At 55.8% G+C, this 24,130-nt stretch overlaps 1 protein-coding gene across 4 annotated transcripts in view; it reads right to left on the bottom strand.

The window, feature by feature from the left end:
- The window catches only part of IQSEC1 (IQ motif and Sec7 domain ArfGEF 1), a 371,367-nt gene that overhangs the window by 113,674 nt on the left and 233,563 nt on the right, over nucleotides 1-24,130 (bottom strand). Inside the window, exon 1 of one of the 4 annotated variants that reach the window (XM_036099673.2) lies at nucleotides 7,765-8,257. The exons of 2 other annotated variants lie outside the window; for them this stretch is intronic. In XM_036099673.2, coding sequence (XP_035955566.1) covers nucleotides 7,765-7,832 — 68 coding nt within the window. In that variant the 5' untranslated portion in view covers nucleotides 7,833-8,257. Of the gene's footprint in view, nucleotides 1-1,485; nucleotides 1,546-7,764; nucleotides 8,258-24,130 lie in introns of those variants that run through there. One more of the 4 variants, XM_036099680.2, reaches the window with a different exon arrangement.

A 24,130-nucleotide genomic window follows, 5' to 3' on the forward strand; every position in this document is an offset into this window, starting at 1 on the left:
TTGCAAGGAGTCACGGAATGCTTCACGGCTCCTGACTACACCTGGCTGCTCACAGGTGAGCACATGAGGACTCAGGAAAGAAAGGAGGCTGTCTGGATCCCAGGTGAGCCCAGCTGTCCTGGCTCCTGGTCCCGCTCTTTCTGCCCTACCCTCAGGACTGAAATGGGCCTTCCTCCAGGACAGGTGCCGGCACCCACCTGGCCAGGCTCCCCAGCTTGCACCCTGGAGCCCAAAAAAGACAGGTAGCTGCTGGAGACCACTGAACTGGAGGCCAGAGCCCTGGGCTCTGAGCTGCTTGACCACCCCAGGGTCCTCCCACGGCCCCCCTGGCTCACTGGGGTCATCAGGGGGTTCTACCAATGTGACAGAGGAAGCCTTTGTTGACCTGAGAACACAGAACCACCCTGGGGGCTCTCACTTCTGTGGACAAGCCTACCATGACGCCAGCCCCAGCTCCCAGAGGCCAGTGGGGCAGACAGCAGCCCCCTCCTCAGCACTGGAGTCCAACCCACTACGATTGGAAAAACTGAGACCTAGTGATGGGTTAGTCCTGGGGTCATTCACCCCAGACAGAGACTGCATGATACATTGAGGGGCTCGGAGTCACTCTGGGTTCAAGCCCCAGCTGCCCAGCTTACACCCGCTGTGGGACATTGCACAGATCTCCCAACATCTCTGTGCCTGAGTTCCCACATAACCAAGGGTGCTAGCCATTGTCCTCTCCAGGGCTGTAGTGAGGTTAGATGGGGAAGCAGAGCTCGATGGGGAATCTCCCTGAGGGGTAGGTGGCCCCAGGCTCCCCAGGTTGCTCAAGGGGATTTCCCAAGGGCCAGCACCAAAGAGGCTCACTGAATCTCTCTCATTCTGTGTGTCCAGAGCTGCCCATCCACCCAGGGGCTGTCTCGAAGTCCCGCCCAGCCCTGGGGAATCTGCAGATCCTCAAGATTCTACTCTGGATCGTTTTGGAAAGCAGCTTCTGCTCCCTCTGCCCTGGGCCTCCTCGTGCTCAAAGTTTATGCTCTGTGGGGTGAGGGGGTAGCAGCGGGGAAAGAAACTGCACCAACTACACTGCAGGGGCCCTTGGCAAGTGTGCAACCTCTGTGGGCCCCAGTTTACTCAGCTGGAAAATGGGTGTGGTTCCTTCTCGGGGTGGTTATGAGGGGCCCTCGACCTTCCATCCCCACCAGGGCCTGGGGCTGGGCTAATGCCCAGGGGAGTGAAAGAACTCCCCTCCCATGGCTGAAGCTGCCCTTGTAGGCAGCTGTGGGGGAAACCCCTGAGGTTCTCTGGGCCCTGGCTGGGCCTCTGTGCCATCCAAGCAGTGAGGAGAGGTCACAGAAAACAGTTGCGAGAAACATTGAACACACCGATGAGAGCCCCAGAGACCCTGCCCCAGCAGGCTGCCCTGACCATCAGTGGCCTCTCACAGGTTTCTCAGGCGGCTGCGACCCTCTCCCTCCCCCAGGCTATCTGGTTGGTACTCACAGTGTCACAGGGGAGAGGGCGGAGGTCCTCCTGGAGCCCCAGCACCCTGCCTGCCTCCACGGCCCCTGGGGACGAGCTCTGGGCCCTCCCCACTGCAGGGCCTGACGTCTGACTTCCTCCCTGCTCAGCCAGCATCGAGGAAACCACGCCCTGGGGAGAGGGTGCCAGGCACCCTGGGGCCCCCGCCCACCTCTGACTGGGCCCCAGACACTCACTGCCCAGTGGGCTCCTTCGAGGTCCGGCCAGTCCGAGTGGCCTCAGCAGGCAGGTCAATAAATAATACAGCTCCCTCCCTGGCCAGTCTCGTGTGGCCGATCACGTTTCAGGCCACTCGAGTTTCAGGTGAGGCTGCTTTGTTCGGAGTGCCTGCTCAGCCTGGGGCTCTGGCCACAGGGGCACTGACACTCACCGAGGGCCAGCCCGAGCAGGCAGGACTAGGCGCACGACAGGTGGCCCCAGCCCAACCAGGACTGGGGTGGCAGGGGCCGGACATTCCACTCCACCTCCCTACGGCCTCCGTGCTCTCAGCTCCCCACCCCCACACTGGTGGTGTCCCCTGGAAAGCCCTCTGCCTGGCCCACCCTCATTCCCGGAGGCCCCACCCTGGCCCCGCCTCCAGGAAGCCTCCTCACCCCCAGCTGGGAGTGATCTGTTCCCATCTGAATTCCCACTGCCCTCGTTGGCCAGTCTGTCGCCTCTGGGTATCAATCATCGTCTCTCCTCTAGACAGTGGCCACTACCTCCTGATTGGTGTCACGTCCCCCAGCCCACACCCCTCCCTCTCCACAGTCTCATTTCCTTCAGCAGCTCCAGTGATTGTTTTAAAACAGAAAGCACATCGTGTCATTATCCTGCTTTAAACCTGGCCCTGTCTCTCCCCCACCCCAGTAAACTCTCAGGTCCTCACAAGGATCTGGCACTGCCAGACTTTGGGGACTGCACATTCCTTCCCTCCTGGACCCCGGCTGGGTCTCCTCCACGTTCTTCAAACACACCAGGGCCTTTGCACCTGCTGTTCCCTCCGCCTGGAATGCTCTCCCCCAGGTCTTCATAAGCTCCCTCCTCCCTGCCACTCTCAACTCAATGCCACTCCCTCAGACAGACCTTTCTTTCTTCTTTCTTCTTCTTAAGACCGTTTTATTTTTTTTTAAGATTTTATTTATTTATTTGACAGAGAGTTAGCAAGAGCAGGAACACAAGCAGAGGGAGTGGGAGAGGGAGAAGCAGGCTTCCCACCAAGCAGGGAGCCCGATGCGGGGCTTGATCCCAGGACCCTGGGATCATGACCTGAGCCGAAGGCAGATGCTTAATGGCTGAGCCACCCAGGCGCCCCTTAAGACCGTTTTATTGAGATATAATCCACTTTCTATAAAATCCACCTATTCAAAGTGTACAACAATTTCAGTATATTCACAGAGTTATGCACACATCACCCCGATCTAAGATCAGAACACTTTCATCATCCCCAAAAAGAAACCCCGCTTGCATTAAGCAGCCCTTCTAGTGCCCCCCGTAGCCCCCAGCCCCTGGCAATCGCTACTCTACTTCCTGTCTCTGTGGGCTCGTCCACTGTCAGTGGTCTTTTGTGACCGGCTTCTCTCACTCAGCATACTATTTCCAAGGTGGCTCCGTGTCGTGACACATCGCAGCCCCTCATTCCTTTTCGTGGCTGCGTAGCGTTCCATCGTGTGGACAGATTTAGTTTGTGTGCTCTGCAGCCAGTGGGCAGCTGGGAGAGGTCTTCCCTGACCATCCAGGTGTCCTCTCGGCCCCAGTCACTCAATCCACCCTCCCAGTTTGATCTTGCCTGTAATCCCTGTCTGAAGACACCTCCCTCCGTCTATTTGCTTGGTTTACTGCTTCTCTCCCCCCAGCCGTCGGCCCCGTGGGGCCCGGGCCGTTGCCTTACTCCTTGCCACATCCCCAGGGTCGGGCACAGGCCTGATGCAGAGCAGGGGCCCAGCAAATATTTATTGGCTCACTGAACGAAGCCTTTTCCAGCGAGATTCCCGTGCAATCTCCCTGCCCGGCTTGGAGGACACCTGCTGCCCTCACCAGGAAAGGCCTCGGCAGTGGCCCAGCTTGGCGACTAGTAACTTGAGGCCCTTGAGCCCCAGGTTCCTCCTCTGTCCAGTGGGATGGCTGCCCTCACCCAGTGGACATTAGCTGCCTGATGTGAGGCTGGACACTGAGCACCTGGCACAGTGCCAGGGCCAGAGGAGGGCTTCACCCTCACACAAAGACTGGATGGGGGGTGATGGGCAATAGAGCAGCATGGGGTGGGGCAGGGGGAAAAGGGGGGAGGGGGAGGGGAAGGCAGGCCTGCAGGGCTGAGGTGGTAAGTCCCTCGTATGAAAGGGTAAAGCAGCCACCGGAAGAATCCATGTGTGCTTTGGGCAGTGCCCATGCAAGGGGTGGAGGCAGCTGGGTGAGCCCTGCCTAGGAGCTCCCGTCCCACCCCATGCCCAGCTCCAGACCCTGCCCAGAGAGAGACAGGGATAGCCTGTCCAGAAGGGGAAGGATGTGGGGAGGGGACTAAAGACCCTGTCCTCAGCCTCAGGGAATCCTGGCCACTTACAGGCTCTCCCAGGACAGGGAAGCAGATGCTCTGGGGGCCCGGAGAGCAGGGCCAGGCCCCCCAGTGTGTGTCGGTGGGGCACATCACAGGAAGAGGGGTAGAGGGGTGTCTGCTCCAAGTGGGAAAGAATTTCCTTGCATTGGAGCTCCCCAGGCCTGGCCCAGGCTGGGGGGCGGAGAGCTCCCTGTCCCAGGAGGTATGTGCACACGGCCTCCCGCAGAGGGCATCAGATGGCTAATTGTCCGGGAAGCTCCCTGGAAGCTCCCAGAGCCTGGCTGTCAGCTGCTCCTCCAGCCCTCCTCCCCAGATGCACCTCAGCAGGGGAGGGGTGGGGGGGGCCTACTCAGCAGAACCCCCGCCCCACACCCACCAGCCCCCCAAGTGGGCTGCCTCTGCCCACCAGGCAGCTCAAATGCCCCGTTGGCCCTCAAGGCACAAAATGATCTGTCGTTCCCAAAATAACACCAGATGCAAAAGTGATTTTCCAGCCTGCCCAGAGGCTGAGGATTACCGATGCCACAGACTAAGGCCTGTGACAGATGGGAGCTTGGAAGTGTTTGCTCAGAGACAGAGCCACCGTGCGGCACCTAGCCTGCCCGGGCAGGCCCACGGCCTCAACTCAGTTAATCTCACAACAGCCCTGGAAGTCGCTTACACAGTACAAAGGGGCTGGACCGGGGTTTGAACTCAGGCAGGCCTGACTGCCGAGCTGGACTTCTCCCTGCTCCAGCACTCCAACACTGAGACTCAGGGGGACGAAGGGGACAGGCATCACAGGGAGGCGCTCCACTGGGTACCGGCCAATGGAACCCATTCGTGATCTTCCCCAGAACCACCTCGCTGGCATGTTACCCAAGGAAACAGGCCCAGAGGGGTTTAGCAACTCACCCCAAAACGCACATCATATAACCTACCGTCTCTGGCTTTGGGCCCCGGTGTGCACAGCTCCTAGGTGTCGTGTTCCCTCTCGGAGATCTGGGGCCAAAGGCCCAGAGACCCTGCCCCTGGCTTCTGGGCTGCAGTCACTGAACCCCTGGGCAAAGGGCCAGGGCTGGCCGGCCGGCAGCCTGCTCCCCACACACACCTCTTGCTTTTCCAGATGTAAGCGGGTCTGGGCCAGGGGTGACAGACTCGGGCGGAGGGGAATCTGAAGACGCAAGTGGAAAACTATGTGCTGTCCGATTGCAACCCTCCAATTTGTCACTGTGGCTGCCGCCAGCCCCGCCTCAGGCCGCAGACCTGCTGACTCAGGTCTTCCCTGATGCTGAGGGGGGCTGGGATCCCACCGAGGGCCTGCTCTGTCCTTCTATCTGTCTGTCCGACTCGGGGGGTCACCTCAGTCCTCGTGGTGGCCTCCCAACAAAATGGGGTGTGGGTCCAGAGAGCAGAGCAAGTCTCCTGGAGCCCCCTAAGGGCCATGTTCCCCAGCTAAGCATGGAGGTGCCCTGTACTTACAGGTGCTAAGTGGGGGTTTGGGGCCAACCCAGTGCCAATTATGGTGTCCACACCCACCTGGTGCTGTGTTTGAGGGTAAGGCAGCCACCCCACCAGTGTTCATATCAGCCCTGCGATGCAGGCCTGCCCATCGCCACTGTTGGGCTATCAGGCCAAAAAAACACTCTTGGAGCACTTAACCATGAGCTGTGCAAGTCTCTACCTCACAGCCCTGACTGGTAATTATCCCTTGTGCCGTTAACCCCGCGCTGTAGATGAGGGAATTCAGGCATGGAGCGGCTGATCTACCAGGCCCTGCGAGGCTGGGCTACTCCTCCTTGGACTGGGTGAGCCTCTGGCAGAGCATGGCAGGGCCTCCCAGTGCTGGGCCCCCTGCATCCTGTAAACAACCCTTGAGGTTTCCATAGTGCCAATCCCCAGAAACCGCAGGAGAGAATGAGACACAGGGAAATCCAGCTGAGGTTGGAGGGAAAGGCACACAGCACACTCACCATAGCCGGGGGACTCACCCCCTGCCGTGGCCTGCTTGGCCGAGGTGCCAACCCGAGGCGGTCTATCCCAGGGTCTAAGGAAGGACAGGTGGCCACTGACTCACTCCTGGGGTGAGCTTTCCTCTCTCTGTTCCCACAGCCAGCCACATCCGCATCCAAGAGAATGCCTCCACCCTCACTGTCTGCCCTGTTTTCCTAAAGCTAGACCCAAGGCCTATCCCTGCCAAGCCTCCCACCTTCACCCACCCATCTATCCAGGCCCAGAGGCCCAGACCCTCTCATCCAGCAGCAAAGACAACTGTGGCCACTGTAATGATGGTTTCCTATCACAGTGAGTGTGGGCTGAGGAGCTAGGTTTCCCCTTTCTCTTTGGCTGCCAGGAAGCTCAGCAATTTTCACCTCTACAGAAGGACCTCAGGATCCTGCTTATCTCTCTGTCCCATTCTATTTTTTTTCTTCTAGGTCATTACATTCTGTCCTATATTGTGCTTATCCTGGTCCTGATGTTTTACTTGATTTATCGTAGGTATTTCCTATAAGCAGTCACAAATATTTTGGAAAGGAAAGAAGGAAGAAAGGAAGGGAGAGTTTATATAGTTTATAAACTAGGTGATGAAGGTGGGAAGAAAGAGGGAGACTCTTCCAATCCCTTAGCCTTTGTAAAACCTCCCCTTGGTAACAAATACGCCCTTAGGTGGTATCTAAATAGATGTCTTCCAAGCCCTTCCAAGCAGCTGCCTCTAAGCCCCTCCCATATAAACCCTGGCCGCACCTAATCCCCCCTTACAGACAAGACCCAGCCTTGCCCGAGATCACACAGGCTCCAGCTCCCTGCTCCCTGGTCTGAATCCCTTCAGCAGGTGCGGGGGCTGGCGCCAACCCGGGGACAAGCCCCCTCCCCAGGGTGCAAAGAGCCCTGCTCTGCCTCCATGGGTGCTGGCGTGCACAGCGCCCCCGGTCCAGGCACCCCTCCCCGTCCGTCCACCTGGCAAAGGGGAAGGACGAGAACAAGAGCAGCGGTAATCACACCTGAGGCTTACCCAGCGCTGGCCGGGCGCCAGGCCCTGTTCTTTGTACACCACCTCATTTAAGCCTCACACGAATCCTGTAAGGATCTGCAGGTGGGAAGCTTTGGCCGCAGAGATGAAGCCACTTCACGCCGCTGATGACGCCAAAGTCAGTTTTAAACTTGGGCGGCCTGGTGCCTGTGTCCGGGCTGAGTTCTCAGCCGCTCGGCAACTGCCCCGGACAGGCACAGGAAATTGCCGCACGCCGCGCTCTGAAGGAACGAGTGTGGGCCCCATTTCACTGACGGGTAACAGGCTCAGAGAGGCTAGGGGACAGGGCCAAGGTCACTCGGCTGTGCCCAGTGCCCGTGTGTTATGTAACAAACGCCCGTTCCCATGCACCCCGGGGAGTCTGCCAGCCATACCGTACCTGCCGCTGGCATCCTCCTGCGGGCACGCCGGGGCGCAGCCAAATGCCCGCACACTCCCCACTACTGTTCCACGCTCCTGCCTCCCTCCCTCCCCACTAGAGACTCTGAGTTTCTCCGAGGGCACCAGGCATGACCTTTCCTGCCCTCCATCCCTGCTCCCCCCAGGCTGGAGCTGTCCTGGGGCTCACAGAGTCCGTGCAAATCGGCCAGCCCGGTGCCCAGCCTCCCTGCCACCAGGCGATGGCCCGGCAGAGCCGCGTCCACACACACACACACACACACACACACACACACGTGCGCGCGCGCGTCCCGAGTACCTGAGGGTCCTCACGGAGATGCAGTACTTCCACATGAGGCTCCACACGGCGCTGCCGCCCCCCTTCATGCCTGGCTGGTTGGAAGAGCCAGCGGCTGAGGGCCCCAGGGCCCCAGCCCTCCAACCCTGGTCTCCTCCCCGCCAGGGGCTGGCTGTCTTTGCTGGCTCTCAGGTCACTTCCTTCTTCATGGTGGGAAGAAGAAAGACAAGGCCTACAAGCCAGGGGAGAGGGGGAGGCGCGGGCTCCCACAGGCCACTGTCAGTCCCAGCCACCGGCCTTGCTGTCCCCAGGCCAGCCTCTGTGTGCCGGCCCGTCGGGCTGCTCAGCCCCTCCTGGCTGAGTGGCCCTCTCGCACCAGACCCCGTGGCTTCGGCACAACCTTGCGCCTGCCTCCTGCCAGGAGACAGCAGTGGCTGTGGGCTGTGGGCCAGGGGAGCAGTGAGTCACTCGGGGCGGGACGGGTGAGGGGCGTCTGCCCGGTGAGGGAAAGTGCCGGTCCTGTGTCCAGAGGCTGGCCTGGGACGGGAGAGGCCGAGCCCGAGAGGGAGGGAGGTGGGCGGGGAGGCGAGGGCGGGCCCACATCCTCCCCCATCTCCCCAGAGGCCTAAACCCAACACCCGCCCCGCAGCCCGGCCCACCCCAGCCAGCAGGCCAGGAGCTGGCCAGGACAGGGAAAGGGGCCGCTCTGCCTGCTTGGCTCCTGGGGGAAGCCTGGGGTGTACGGGACACAAAAGAAAGACAGAGTCAGGGCTGCAGCCTGGGAGGGCGGCTGGCCCAAGAGGGTCTCCATCTGCTGGGAGAGACAAAGTTCCCAGGCCTGGCCAGGCCACTTCCTTGCTGTGTGACAGATGATGCTGTGTGTGGCCGGCCCCTTTGACCTTAATTTTCCCTGACCACTTCGGGCTCATGGAGTCCTGGGCACGGGTCTAAGCTCTCCACGGGGCCAGAACCGGCACAGTTCTCCCGATGGCCTTATGAAGTGGATTTGATCATCGGCTCTGTTTGATATTTGAGGCAACTGAGGCACAGATGGGGAAAGTCACTCACCCCAGGTCACAGCCCTAAGAAGCGGGGGAGGTGGGCTTTTTGCTATGGCTCCGGGCGCAGCATTTCTGGGTAGAGGTGGGAAGTGGAGGGGGGCGGGGGGCTTTGGCCCCTCTGAGCGGCCGTGGGGGCTGGGCCCGAGCTGGGTCTGGGGCATTTCCAGACCGGGGTCCCAGCTGCAGCCCCCACCCTTGTTCCCCATCCCCCTCCCCCCAGCTGCTCCAGGGCCCAGCCCAGGGCAGGCAGCTGGGGCTTCCCAGGCAGAGCCCCCAGGGACAATGACTCACAGCTCAAGGTCAGTGTTCACAGAATCTACTTCTACCCACCCACAGCCCCCAGGAAGTTCCCCAGGGTCAGGTGGGTCCAGATCCCCGCACCCTGTAAGGCCCTGGGCGTAGAGCTATAGAGCTATGGACGGCTGCCAGTGTCATCCTGTCCAGGGCCCACCAGGGCCCCCGTTTCACCTATAAGAAAACTGAGGCTCACAGGGGGCATCACCTGCCCACAGACAGTCAGGGAGGGTGGCGCTGGGCCCTGAGCCTGGGTCTATGGGTCAAAGCCTTGCTCTGTCCCCGGGCCCCTGGCCCTGGCCTGGGCAGGACGTCCAGGATTCCAGCCTGATTCCCACAGTGAGGATCAGCAGCTGCATGTTTGTCTGTCCCCCAAGCCAGGAAAGAACTTTTTATCTGAAAGCAACATTGCTTTCTACAAAGGCTGTGGCTCCTTTGGGGGGCTTGGGAACCCCAGTTCTCTCTCCTCAGAAGCCACCACAGCGGCCCACTACCTGTCATAGAAGCTCCTCCACAGCACCCTGGGGAGGTGGCTGCCCAGCCTCAGCTTGAGACCCCTGAGTGATGGGAAGCTCATCATCCCTCAAGGCTGCTATTCCAGCCTGAGCCTCCACTGACCTAAGGAAACTCTCCCTGGGGCAGCACCTCGCTTCCTTGTGCCACACAGAGTAGGACCTCCATTCAAGAGTTTATCTGGTCTGTCCTACTGGTGGAAGTTTTCTCAACATCTTCTGTGGGCAGAGGCAGCGTCTGTGCTCGTGTCTCCATCACCCCCACTCTGTTCACACCATCCACGGACTCACTCATCCGTTCACACATCCATACCCAGCTCCCGCCTCCCTTCCCTCTCCCCTCCCAGGCATCCACCCACCTATCCTCTCCTCTTCCTTCCATCCATCCCCTCACTCACTCCCCTCTGGCCTGGGCTGACCCCTGGTCCCCACAGGGTAAAGAGCTAGAATAGGTGATTGCAGAGACCTCTTTCTCTTCCTGAAGCATCTTCCAGAACCCTTGTCCCATCCTCCCTATCAGCCTGTTGCCTCTCACCTGGTCCCCCAGGATTCCATCCATGGCCTGTCCCATCCCAGGCACATCTGAGCCTTCTGTCTTTCTGCCCCGTGCTCTCCTGTTGCCCGCTAGGCTCTGGTTTCTCATGGCTCCTGGGCCCTCTGACCCCAGGCTCTGGGGCAGACCCGCTGGGCCAGGGCTTAGCACTGCGGTCCCTCACCACTCAGCTGGGAAGAGTATCTGTCACGTGCACCTCCCATGCCTGTTGTGTGCAAGACACCAGTCGTGGAGGGTACCTGGTAGAGAGGGGAAGGTGGCAGCTTTGGCCCTGGAGGTGATCTCAGAGAGAGGTGTCATTTTCAGGACAGGGTGCCAAGACCCTGTCCTGGAAGACACCCCTGCCACCCAAACCTCTGGAGGGGCCAGGCGCCGCTCTGTTCTTCCCCTTGGCTGCACCCACCTGTGTGCCCCTCCTTTCCAACAGCATCACACTACGGCTTCCCTCCCCCACTTCACAGATGGGGAAACTAAGGCACGGGGAAGGTATGGGTGCAGCTGTCCCCAGCTGCCGGGGCATCGCCTGCTTCTCAGAAGACTGCTTCCTTGGCTTGACGGGCGATGGGGTGGGGGGCACCCACGAAGGGTTAGCAAAGCCTCAGGGAAGAGCTTGAGGGCACGAGGTGTAGTGTCGCCACCCGGCAGGGGCCACGCCCTGGGCCATCTCCCGCACTCCCTCCCCGGTGGCCCTTGAAGATCTGCTTTTTCAAAGCGCTGGCAGCCCCCACGCCATTGCTGTCAGCTTGGGCCAGCCTCACACCCGAGCCGTTACATGCCCCCTGCGCTGCTCCCCAACTTCGCAGGGTGCCGATGGCGCAGAGACTGTCACACGGCGGGGTGCAGGTGGTGGTGGCCTGGGGGTGTGCTGCCCTCCTTCACGACTACTCTCATCATGTCCTCTCAATGGCCTGAGGGGTGGCTGTCATCATGCCCATTTTATGGGTGAGAAAACTGAGGCTCCCGGTGCTCTGAGGTTTCCTGAATGCTGACTCAGCACACCGTTGTCCTCATCACCGATGGTGGCTTGTCCCTGAGAATGGGGGCGGACTCCTTCTTCACCTCTGACTCCCTGTCCCTAACACTAGTCATCCCATCTCTCTGAGCCTCCATTTGTTCCTCTGCAAAATGGGAATAAGCATCCTTGCTACGGTGGGGAAGAAGTGATAGTAGGCTCACAGAACCGTGTGGCCCTGGGTGCAGGCCTCAGCCTCTGAGGCCCACCTTCTGCAGGACAGCAGAGCTCACGGCAGCTGTCATGGCAAAAGCCCCTGGCACGGCTGGGCACCCGTTAGGTGCCCAGTGATGTTGTCCCTCCAACTTCCCCTGTAGGACACAGGGGGCCACAGCAGGAAGAGAAAGTGAGGGAGGTCTGAGTGGAAGCTCGCCCCTCTCCCCAGCCACACAGCCACGGCCAGGCTCAGCGGAGAGCTGGCCGGCCCTCCACCCTCCGTGCGGTGACTCACACGGCCCACTGAGGATGAAGTCACTGCCGCCCAGGCAAAGAAAAGGATACATTTGTTCCCTGGGAGATGCCGATGCCATGGTGAACTTGGCCTGTGAGGGCAGGACACAGCCTGTGCTCGGTGGAGGGATGCAACGGCACCAGCAGGGAGGGCAGTGGGGGGAGCCCCTGCTCGTGGGGAGGGGGACTGAGCCGGGGGAGGCGCCCCTCCTCCGCAGGCCAAGGGAGGGCCTGTGAGCCTCGGTCTAGCCTCCAGGCCTAGCTGGATCTGTCAATTCTACTTGCTCGGTGAGGAATATCTGTGGTCTCAGGGCTCTGAATGCCCTCCAACCTCTGCCTCTGACTTCCACCCATCTTGCCCACAAAATGGTCAACCTCCAGTCTCTTCCCTGGCAGTGGGCTGGCGGTGACAGTGGGTTTATGAGGCCAGACAGCGGACCCCTCCTTGTTCTCTGGATCTCTGGATCCAGGAAAAAGAGCTCTGGCTTTGGAGTTGGATAGACAGAGCTGAGTTTAGAGATCATTCTGGACAAGGCATCTGAACCTCAGTTTGTTAATTTGCTGTTCAGTGCTGTCCCTGCCTTCGGCCTGTCTCCCACTATCTGTCATAAGCTTCGTTTTAAACCCAACATCCTCCCAGCGGCCGGCCATTGCCTACTCCTGGCCAAACCACAATGAGGCAGGCAAGACCCTGTGCCGTCTGCCACCCACATCGAGCCTCCTGATGCCCACAAGCGGTCCCTGCCCCAGGCCTCCTGGCTCTGAGCCTACCCACTCTGGACAGGAGTTCTGCATCCCTGGGCCTGTTACTCTCCAAATGCCCAGCAGATGGATTGTCTCCTCTGCTCTGGGCCCATGGACTGAACCACCAGGCTCCTATACCCCCGTTCCCGGTTGTCTGTGGCCAGTGGGAGACCCTGGCAGGAGAGCGGGAGGCGGTCAGGGTGTTCACTGCCCCTCGGCAGCCGCAGTGCCTGGCAGGTGGCCCTCTGTACATAGCTCTGTCTCTCTCCTGCTCCACGTAACTGCGCCCTCTCCCTACGCTCAGGCCCTGGGTTGTAAGGCCTCCCAACTGCTGGCAGCCCTGGTGCCACACCGTCCCCTGGGTCCTCTCTTAACCCTACCGCCATGTCTGTGCACGGCTCCACTGTGGCCAGCTTTGCGTACATACGCTTCCAGTGAACCCTCGATACCCCGCCCCACCACCAAGGCCACCGGCTCTAGGAAGCCAATTACTCCTATGTTTGTTCCTTCATCTGTTCAACACGTGGGGACTGCCTTGCTAGTGCCAGACTCCACTCGTGGACCTGGGGAAGAGGAGGGGGAGCCAAACAGGGCTGATGTTCTGCTGGGAGGAGTAACCGGCCCCAAGCAAATAAATAAACCTGATAAGCTTTCCTGGGTTCCTTCCTCTTCTGCCCCACATCCTCTCTGGTCCCTGAGCCTCACATTGCATGGACATGGCCTGTGTCCACGTCCCTTTCCCTCCCAGCCTTGAGAGCCCATGGAAAGCGGGCAAAATATCCACGCAGTTTAGCTCTTTCCACACCTCACACACTCTGAGGAGTGGCGCTCACTACTACCCCCCCCTTTTTTTTTTTAACAAATTAACAAACTGAGGTTCAGATGCCTTGTCCAGAATGATCTCTAAACTCAGCTCTGTCTATCCAACTCCAAAGCCAGAGCTCTTTTTCCTGATTCAGGCTGAAAACAAAATGAATCACCCATCATTTATATGTACAGACTTCCAGTGGTGCCCAGAGCAGGGCCAGGCGTGAGGCAGACACCCAACACACGCCAAGTTGGCTGAATGTTAAAACCCTTAACCTTCCTGCATCTTAAGCAGCATTTGCCTTATGTGGAGGGGGTGCTGGGATGCCCCTATTTTTCAGATGGGAAAATGGAGGCCCAGGGTCGTTAAGAGCATTGGGTCATGGGGGACCACTGGGTGAGTTCCCAAGCCCCCAGGGAATCTAGTCAACCAACTTCTGCCATCTTGTCTCAGACCTAGGAGGCCAGTAAGGGCTAAGGGCACAGGCAGAGATGGTTACCGAGTCAGGCCGGGTGTTGGAGAAGACTCGAGAGAAGACCTCTGCCATGTCCATCTTGGGGAGCGTGAGGCACATTGTGTCCAAGCTCCCGACTGGGCGTGCAGGGCCTCGCTTTGCTTGCTGTGCAAACAGGAAACTGTAGGGGGCAAAGACAGAAGCAAGGACCAGGAAGCAGCTGATGCTTGGACCCAAGAGGTGGCCCAGATGGTGGGGACAAGTGACTGGAGTCTAGAAACATTCTCGAAGCAGAGCCAGTAGGGATTGCAGATGGCTATGATATGGGGTGAGAGAGAAAGAAGAGCAGGAGATGATGCCTGGGTTTCTGGCCTGAACAACTGGGGGATTGGAGGGTCCATCAATGGCGATGGGGACATGAGGATGGCTGGTGGGGAGAGGTGTGGGGGATGGTCAGGTGGGACAGAGGGGTGGGGACCATGCAGTCTAAAGGGACAACCATTGCTGGGTAGGAATGAGGGCTCTGGTTTTTCAGAAGTCAGAAATCCACACTTTTGCCTAAAAGCTCTTGATTTTTACATGTCTGCAATAAATTCAAACTTGAAATGCCATATTAGGGCTAATCCCATGCAAGTCAAATCAAGTCCATCTGTGGTGTCCGGCCCACAGGTCACCTCTCGTACTCTTTGTTCCTTTTCACTTGTCAAGGCTCACTGAGCTGCCACGTCCTACAGGAAGCTGCCCATGACTGGTCCAGCTCCAGAGATGCCCGTGGCTCCTCACAGCCCTTAGAGCAGGGAAAAATCCAGACCGGGAGTGACTTGAGGGTAGATATGGAGCTTGCTCATCAGTTTCTCTGGCCCTGGCAAACAATTTGGCCCAGAGGAGTTAATGAATGAGTATCTGCTAAATGAAGGAACAACCCTTTCACTTGATCTGTCTGCCTTTTATTTTGTAAATGAGGAAGCTGAGGCCCAGAGGAGGGATGTGCGCTGCCTAGGGTGAGATCTGGGGCTTGGGCCTGCTCACTGTCCAGCCTGTTTGTCACCTGCCCCTGAGACTGGGGGTGGGGTGGGGCAGGAAGTACAAAGATGATTGCATGATCTTATCAAGTTTGGCCACTGGAGGGAAAGCCAGGATCCTGGGAAGCTCCTAAGTATCCGGGGTGGGGATGGTGGGGGGGAAGACTATTCTGGAATGTCTCTTGAGGACCTGCTGTGGTGGCCTGGCTATGGGACAGATGGAACCCCAAAGGGCAGGGTCTGACATCGGCAATCAATCAAACCGACAGCCAGCCCTCCTGGCTTCTCTCTTTTGGGACTTGTGACTCTGTTCCCTTTTGGGCCTGGGGAAGGCAGATGTACCGGGGACCTTCAGGGTTTGTGCCCCCATCTGCTATGTAGGGAGATCAGACAGTGGAAGCAATGGAGGCCCCGGTCCCATTCCCTGATGTTGGAGATGGAGAAATGGAGTCACACAGGGGTTAAGTGACTTACTTAAGGTCACACAGCAGGGAGCAGATCTGGGACTCTGAACACTGGTTCTGACTAAGACCTTTCCACACCCCTGAGCTGCACCGGCCAAGGGGTTTTTATAAACCATTCCTGCCCTGCCCCGCCCCGCCCCCCCACTTCAGTGTCCTCATCTGCAAAACCGGGAGAGAACAAAACCTGCCTCAGGGGGCGTTTGTGAAGATCAAACCCATAGGAGGAGCCAATGCTGTGTGAATGTACTTTGAGAAGCTCTATGAAGGATCATGAACATAAAGCAATGCCCTTCTGAGCTTCTAGTCTCTACAGTTGCTGGCTGTGGTGAAAACTAAAGCTTCCAGGGAGAGATGTTTCGCTCTCACTCAATAGTAATAATAATACCCGGTGCTTATTGAGTGCTTACTGTTGCCGGAGCCCTACATGTGATGAGCTCACCGAATCCTCAGGCCTATCCATGAGGTGGGTACCATTATTATCTCATCTGTAGAGTGGGGAAACTAAGGCACAGAGTGATGCACAAACATCCCCAGGACTACACAAATAGGAAATGGCAGAGCTAGGATTTGAGCCCAAGCAATGCTCTCCAAAACGCACATTATAACCACTATGCAACATGACTTTCCTACTCTGGTGGGGAAGTCCCTCTCTATGCCTAACCTAAATCCCACTTGCTGCTGGCCTTACCCATTCCCTAGGTCCTTCTCAGGCAAAGGAGAAGAGCTGTTCTCTGGGACGCCCATCCTGTGCTGAAAGGTCTCAGTTCTTTGGACCCTGGCTCCTCGCTTCCTGGGTCTTGGCATGCAGGTCAAGGGCCCCCAAACAGGAACCCTCCCCTTGACTGATCATGCCCACACACGAAACTCAGAGAACTGGTGAGGACTGCACCACCCTGGGCCTGGACCTCACCTCCTCCATGGCCTTCCTGACTCCTTTTTTTCTCATCCACTGCCCCAGCCCTGCCCTGTCCAGGTCAGCCCCCTGGCTGAGTCTCCTCCATTGCTTTCCTTTGTTCCTAGATAGTTCCTAGCCCTAGCCTCATCCCACCCTTTTGCTGCAGACTCTCTGTGGACATGCTGGTATTTCATTTAATACGATTTACTATTTTCCCTTAAAATCAACTGGCTTAAAATATCTAGTCTGGCTTAAAACAGCAAGCCTAATCAAGTGCCTCGATCTAACTCTTAGTTAACAGGAACTACGGGAGACAGAGGTACAGGTGAAATGACACCAGTGGGGGAAGCGATCAGCCAGAAATGGAATGTGGGAGGTGCTAAAGCATATGGCCCGGTTTTTTCAACAAATGAATGGCAAAGCTGGAAAAGGAAGGGGGAGCTTCTAGATATAAGGAGACTCAACAGACACATGCAGCATGCGGATTGCATTAGGATCCTGATTTGAACAAATCTACCGTAGAAAGACATTTTTAAAGACCCCCTGGGAAAGCTGAACACGAAAATGGGTGTGGAAGTGTGGAGGAAAGATAAAACACGCTGGGCAAAGCCTTGACATCTGGTGCAGGTAGGTGATTCATGGCGGGACCCTGCTATGGGACCCTGAGCAGTCGCTCTCTGCTTCCAACCAGATTTCCAATTTACAACAATAGTAAGTTAAAAACAATGCACAAAATACCCAATTAACTGGCTTTCACTCCTGAATACATTCATTTTAAAAGGAAACTTTATATCACTCCCCCAAATGGAAAACTAGTATCACTTGCTGTAAGTAGAAGGTTACCATGAAAACAAGACAATGTTATTCAATTTCAGGCAGATACTGTTTCCTGCCAAAGGCGCTGGGCTTAAAATCTGCCCTGTCTTTGTTAGGAAGAAGCCCTGGGAGAGAAGTGAATGCACTCTCATTGTGGGCCCCACTGTATGGGGACACGTGCCTTACAGGTAAGATCCGTGAAACACATTTTCTTCTGCTTTTCCTCTGTCAGGGGATAGCGGTGAGGAGCCCAGGGAGGCAGGTCCCCAGGTAATCCCTGCAGCAGAGAGGGTCTCAGCTGGGGGACACTGAGATGGCGTAGCAGCTTGGGGCTTTCTGCATCACACAGTCCCAAAGCTTTAGAGCTGGGGTCAAGATGGGGTGGGACCTTGCCCAGGGTTACTTGGCAAGTCTGTGGGGGAAACCAGAAAGGATGAGACTCTGGGTTTTCTGACCTGCAGCCCTATGATCATCTAAACTTTTTCTTGTTCACAGATATTTATTGAGCACCTACTGTGTGTCAGGCACAGAGGATGGGGAGGGGGAAAGGGTGGGGATGAATGAGACAGAGTTCCACAGAGCTGACATTTGGAGGTGGGGGCAGAGGAGACAAACACTAGGCAAATGATGAGATAATTTCTGATGTTGCAGAGGGTGATAAAGAAAACAAAAGTGGGGGACGTGGAAGATGACAAGTAGGACAGGATGGTGTTGTGCCAGACAAGCTAATTGATCAGGGAGGGCCTCTCTGAGGAGGTGGCATTCCAGCTGGGGCCTAAGGGACTAGGAAGGAGGCAGAGGGGAAATCTGGGGTCAGGGGGCTCCGGAAGAAGCCAGAACATGAGTAAGGTGAACTAGCCTTCAGCAACTCCTGACACTTTTTTTAAACTTTGTATTTTGAGTTCATTTCAGACTTCAGCAAAGTTGCAGGAAGAACACAAAGAAGCCTGTGTATCCTTCACCCAGATTCTCCACATGTTAGCACTGTATCCCATTTTGCTTTATCATATTGTCTTTCTCTCCACACATACACAAGTACAAGCATACACCACACTTAGCCACACCACACACACTTTTTTTTTCCAGAATTATTTGAGAGTAAGTTGCCCAGCTCAAGCCCCTGCTACTTCAGAGTGTCTGTCCTAAAACAAGGACATTCTCTGACATAACCACAGTACAGTGTTCAAAGTCAGGACATTAACATTGATTGAATTCTACTATCTAATCCTCAGATCTTATTCAGAGTTGCCAAATGACCTAATCATGTCCTCTCTGGAGAAACAATCCTAATTCTTAAGCCTCCTTTACAGATATCCAGAGGGAAATGCATTCTCAGGATGGCCTTCCAAGGAGAACACCCAGCCTGACCCTTTAAAGTGGACAGCACAGCAGGTGGGCGGCTGGCTCAGGGCCAGCTAGGGCCCAGTGCAAAAGGACAAATGTGCATCTTGATACATACTTGCCAAAATAGCCTGCTGTATTTTGAACCAAGTGAAAAAGTTAATAAGGCTTTAAAATTAAAAAAAAAAGATTATATATACAGCTTCACGGTTCGCTCTCTTCAGGGTTCTGCACTTCACTGTCGACCCTCATAAACCCACCCTGCAGGGCACACTGGGCGGAAGGGCCTAGAAACCAGAGCCCCTGTAGAAATGACTGCATGGCACGGTAATGCGCATTGTAAAACAAACAACAACCTGTCTTTAGGTACAATCTTGACCTTTTATTTACTTGATTACTGAGTGGGTTTTTTTGGTGCCCACTTAAATTCTGTGCCCGCAGTGAATGTCTCCCTCACTTTACCCAGCTCCCAGCCCCGACCGCCACACACAGACATGTCGGCTCTGCCGAGTGGACAGAGGGTGCACACACCTTGTGCTTGGCAGTCTCACGATAAACCCAAGTGGCCCTTGGACCCACTTCACAGATGAAGAAAGAGAGGTCCTATAGCACTTCGCTATATCGAAGTATCACACACTGGGGAGCTTAAACAACAGACACTAATATATATATATATATATACACACACACACACACACACATATATATATATATATATATTTTTTTTTTTTTTTTTTGCAATTCTGGAGCCTGGAAGTCTGGGATCAAGGTGTCTGCAGGGCTGGTGTCTTCCAAGGCCTCTCTCCTTGGCGTGTAAATGGGCTTTTCTCCCCAGGTCCTCATGTGGGGTATTAGTCAGGGTCCCCCAGAGGAGGAGAAGCAACAGGATGTGTGTGAACACACATACATACATAAGGAATTGGTGTATGTGATTAAGAAGGCCAACAAGTCCCAAGGTCTGCGGTTGGCAAGCTGGAGACCCAGAATGCTGATGGTGGGTTCCAGTCCAAATGCTGGGAGGCTCAAGGCCCAGGAGGAGCCAAAGTTTCAGTGTGAGTCCAGAGGCAGGCCTCAAGGGCAGCTGGGCAGGTGGAGTTCCCTCTTACTCGGCCTTTCTGTTCTACTCAGGCCTGCTGATTGGATGAGGCCCACCCATGCTGGGGAGGGCAATCTGCTTTGTTCAGACTACAGATTCGGATGTTAATCTCATCCAGAAACGCCCTCACAGCTACATTCAGAATGACGGTTAACCAAATATCTGGACCCCAGTGGCCCTGTCGAGGTGACACACAAATTTATTCATCAGACATGGTCTTCCCTGTGTGTGTGTCTGTGTCCTAATCTCTTCTTATAAGGACACCAGTCATACTGGATTAGGGCCATCTTAGTGATTTCATTTTAACTTAATTCCCTTGTAAAGACCCTATCTCCAGTACAGTCCCATTCTGAGTTACTGGGGTTGGAACTTACACATATGAATTCGATGCGGTATGGCCGGGGGAGGGCAGGGGCACAGCTCGCCCCATAACAGGCCCTGACTGGGGAAGGGACCCAGCTCGTAAGCTCTCGGGGCCAAGCACTTTCTTCCTCTGAGTTGCCTGGGCACCTGGGGCCCCTCAGGTTGGCATGCCCTTCCCCAGGCAGGCGGACCCATCCATCCGATGTCTGCCAAGACATGGCGGAGGTGCAGACTGTCCCTCAGTATGGATCATCTCATATGCAAAATCCAGCAATTACTGAGACAAAAGTGCTTATCCTCAAGAGTCCGGTAATTTCTCCCCCACCCTCTGGGCTACCCGAGGGATCTTGCTAAGACACAAGGCTGCCAGGAGAGGTGATGCGTAAAAGACTGCTGCCCTGGAACCTACCCACGCCTGCAGGGCCTGCTTTTAAATGCCCTCTAAATGTGCCCGACGAAGACATGTGGATGGAGGCAGGCAGCCTCGTCCCACTCAAGGGGTTCAATTCCTCTCTTGGAACTTGAGCTGGGTTCAGCTCTGGCTCCCTGATTCTTCAACCTTCACTGACCACTCCGCTGAAGACAAGCTTCTCCAGGCCCCTGACAATTTGGTCAAAGGGAGCCTCTGGTGTATACCTCACCCAGGCCTCGCTCGGGTCCAGCAGAAGTGCCTGCACGAGGAGGCCATGCTCACAGGGAATACGGGGCACTTTGCACCACCCAGCACACAGCTCTTTCCTAACAGCCCTCCCATAGAGCCCAGGGACCAGCCTCTCTCACACACAGTGCAATGCTGCTGGGGGTGGGGGGAGCACAAAGGCCTTGGTGGGGTTGGAAGCCACGGGGTCCCTGGAGGCTCCTTCCTACTGCTCCTCCCCTGGCGTCCCAGCATGGCTGAGGGGCAGGAGATGGCCTGAGCTGCACCAGTCAGACTCTTGCCCCAGACTTTACATCCGGAGTGGAGGCCTGTGGCTGTGGGCTCTGTGGGTGCAGGTAGCCTTCGTCATAGCGGGGAGCCTGCACCGGGGGGCATGGGGCTCCTGCTCTGGGCCCAGCCCACTTCTCCAGCTTCTTCTGATCCTCTGAACTCCCCAGAGAGGCACCCAAGTTCCCTTTGGCTCGAGCTGGCCACGGGCAATTGCTGTTTCTCGCCACCAAAGACTATTGGATCCAGTGCTCATACGCCACCACTCTCACATCCTTTTCGTGCCTTTTCTGCCCTGGGCACTGACCTCCTCGTGTCAATGGAAAAGCCCTCCTCATCCCTCAAGACCCATCTCAGCTCTGCAAGAACCCTCCCGGCCTTCCTAGTTGAAATGATCATTCCCTCTCTTGAAGAATAATCACACTTTCTTCAAACTTCTTTCATTAATAAAAAGAAGACCTACAATTTATCAAGTACCAGCTGTGTCCCAGGTGGCTTCACGCCTGTCAGGCACTCTTCCTAAGCCCATTTCAGCTCAGGATGGGAGGGTGGGAATGGGGAAGTGTTTTGGATGGTCACCGTGGCAGATCTGACCTCCCAAGATGGCCCCGTAGGCTTGGCCAGATCTCGTGACTCCTGGTCAGGAGGTGGGGTGTGAGTTGCCTCCCCTTGGACGTGGGAAGGACCCCTTGATGCCCCAGGGAGTGGACTGCCACAGAAGTGAGGCCTCATGACGTCGGAGGCCTGGTCATGAAAGGTGACACACTTCCTACGTGGCTCTCTAGGAACGCTGCTAACTTTTGGAACATAGCCACCATGTTGTGAGGAAGCCCAGGCCCCATGCGGAGGCCCCGTGTGGGTGATCTGGCTGACAGCCAGCAGCAGCTGCAAGACAGGGGACTGGGTGAGTGGGTGGGTGGGGGAGGCCTCTGAGGAATGCAGCCTCTGCTCTTCCAGAAGCCCCATCTGATGGGAGTCGAACAGGCCCCGCCCAAGTTGCAGATCCATGGGAAGATCAGACACTGCCATTGTTTGAAGTCATTACATTCTGGGGTCATTTGTTAGCCAGCCACAGCTAGTGGGGCACTTACATGGTGCCAGGAAGCTTCAAACAGCGCAGACAGGAAATGAAGCAAGGCGGCCCAGTGGAGTCCATCCCTTGGCTTGGACTGACCACATTCTGTTACCTCAGGGAGGTCACTTACCCTCTCTGGGGCTCTGTTCTGTTGTCAGAAATATGGGGAAAATAACAGTATCTCTTTCATGAGGCTGTTGGGAGGATTAATGGCGATACGTATAAACACTCACGGAGAGTAAGGAGTAATAGTAATACTTATTATCTAAGGGACCGGCCAGATTGGATTCCTAGTCAGCCTGACCTCAGAGCCTGTGAGGTCTCCCCAAGTCACAGAGTATCTGGGGTCTCACTGCCACGCTTCTCCTCAACAGACTGAACTTCCAGCCAAGAGCTGAGGTCTGGGACTCTGGTGTGTGTTGGGAGCACCCTGGTACCCCCTAACCTGTCCTGGAAGGTTTGCCTGTCCGGCTCCCTGGGCTGAGCCCTCGGAGCTGCAAGCCAACCAAATCCACTCACGGGGGCTGAGGCTTAGGGAGCGCTCTCCAAAGTGAGTTTCTTCACACTGTGGTTTTGATATACCTGGCCTTGGTTATTTCCAACAGAAGTGGTCAGTGAGACCTGCCCATCAGGAACTAAGTGGTCTAATCTAGAGTAATCCTACATTTGTAACCAGACATCCATAATATGCTCAGAGGCGAGGCTACAAGTCAGCCTGGGGGCAAGTGAACATGCACAGTTATAATTACTCTTGAAAAATCCCTCACTCCAGAGGACCTGGAACACACTGAGGGAACAGCACATGTGTGTCTCACCCTCCACTTCAGGTTGCCTGAGGCTGTGTGGGGCTATGGGTGGAGTCCCACACCATTTACAGCGCTCTCTCCTCTTCCTCTCTGTCTCTTGCTCTCCTTTCAACATTAAAAATCGCATCTGGCTTTTAATACCGAGTGCAGGCAAGCATGTAGAGACACGGGGACTCTTGCCCACTGCTGGTGAGGATGCACACTGTTACAACCACTTTGGAAAGCAATTGTACAAACCTCAGTGAGGCTTAAGGTACTCATATACCGCCCTGGTACAAACCCTACAGAAACTCCGCAAACATGAGCAAGGAGGTATGTGCAAGACCCTTTACTGCAACCCTGTCCGTAACAGCGAAAAATGGGAAGCCACCTAATTCATCAAAACAGCAGAACGGATGTTGGCACAATGGCATAGTCATACAACAGAATACCATACACCAATGAAAACGAATGAATGAGAATTATACATGGTAACATGGATGAAGCTCACCAATAAATGTTGAGTGAAAGAATCAAGTTGCACTTTGAAGAGATAGATAACTGCACACCTATGTTCACAGCAGCATTATTCACAATTGCCAAGAGGTGGGAGCAAGCCAAGCACCTACTGACGAAGGAATGGATAAACAAAGTGTGGTCTCTACATACAATGGAACATTTTCAGCCTTAAAAATGAAAGAGAGGGGCGCCTGGGTGGCTCAGTTGGTTAAGCGACTGCCTTCGGCTCAGGTCATGATCCTGGAGTCCCGGGATCGAGTCCCACATCGGGCTCCCGGCTCGGCAGGAAGCCTGATTCTCCCTTTCCCACTCCCCCTGCTTGTGTTCCCTCTCTCGCTGTCTCTCTCTCTGTCAAATAAATAAATAAAATCTTTAAAACAAAAAACAAAAAAAAAAACGAAAGAGATTCTGCAATCTACTACAGTGGATGAACCCTGAGGACATTGTGCTCAGTGAAATAAGCCAGCCACAAAAGGACAAACATTGGATGATCCCACTTATATGGGGTCCTTGGTCAGATTCAGAGATAGAAAGTAGAATGGGGGTTGCCAGGGGCTGGGCAGGGAGGGGAATGGGGGGCACTGGTGTTTAAGGGGGACAGAGTTCTGTGATATCCTGGAGACGGATGGTGGTGATGTTTGCACAACAGTGTGAATGTGCTTCATGCCACTGAACAGGACACTTAAAAAATGGCTAAGATGGTCGATTATAACTTATGTGTACTTTACTGCAATTGAAAGATTTTTAAAAGCAGGTTGCAGATTACATCATATATCTGAAGTTTAAAAACATGTAAAACAGCTTTTGTGTTAGCAAAGTTATAAGAATGTGCATGGGAAATAGACAGATGGAAAAGGGGGGAGGTGGCGGCGCACTACTTAGGTTTAACTCTGGGGGAGCGGGCGGGGGTGGGATGGCATTTGGGGGAGGTCCACAGGGGCCACCCGCCACATTGGTAACAGTTTATTTGTGAAGTCAGGCGATTGGGTATATTACTCTCTACGTTCTTTGCACCTGTTTCTTGAACAAGTGTACCCTGCGGTTTGCTGGGCTCTGGCGACTGGGGGGAGGGTTCCATGTCCTCCTACAGTGGCCTCTTGGCCAAAGCTGAAGAACCGCAGGGCCACCTCCCCCCCCCCCCCCCCCCCCCCCCCCCCCCCCGGCGGAATGCAGAAGTGCCCTACAAACATTCTTTCAT

Source organism: Halichoerus grypus, chromosome 1 (assembly GCF_964656455.1).
Source record: "Halichoerus grypus chromosome 1, mHalGry1.hap1.1, whole genome shotgun sequence".
Taxonomy (NCBI): Eukaryota; Metazoa; Chordata; class Mammalia; order Carnivora; family Phocidae; genus Halichoerus; species Halichoerus grypus.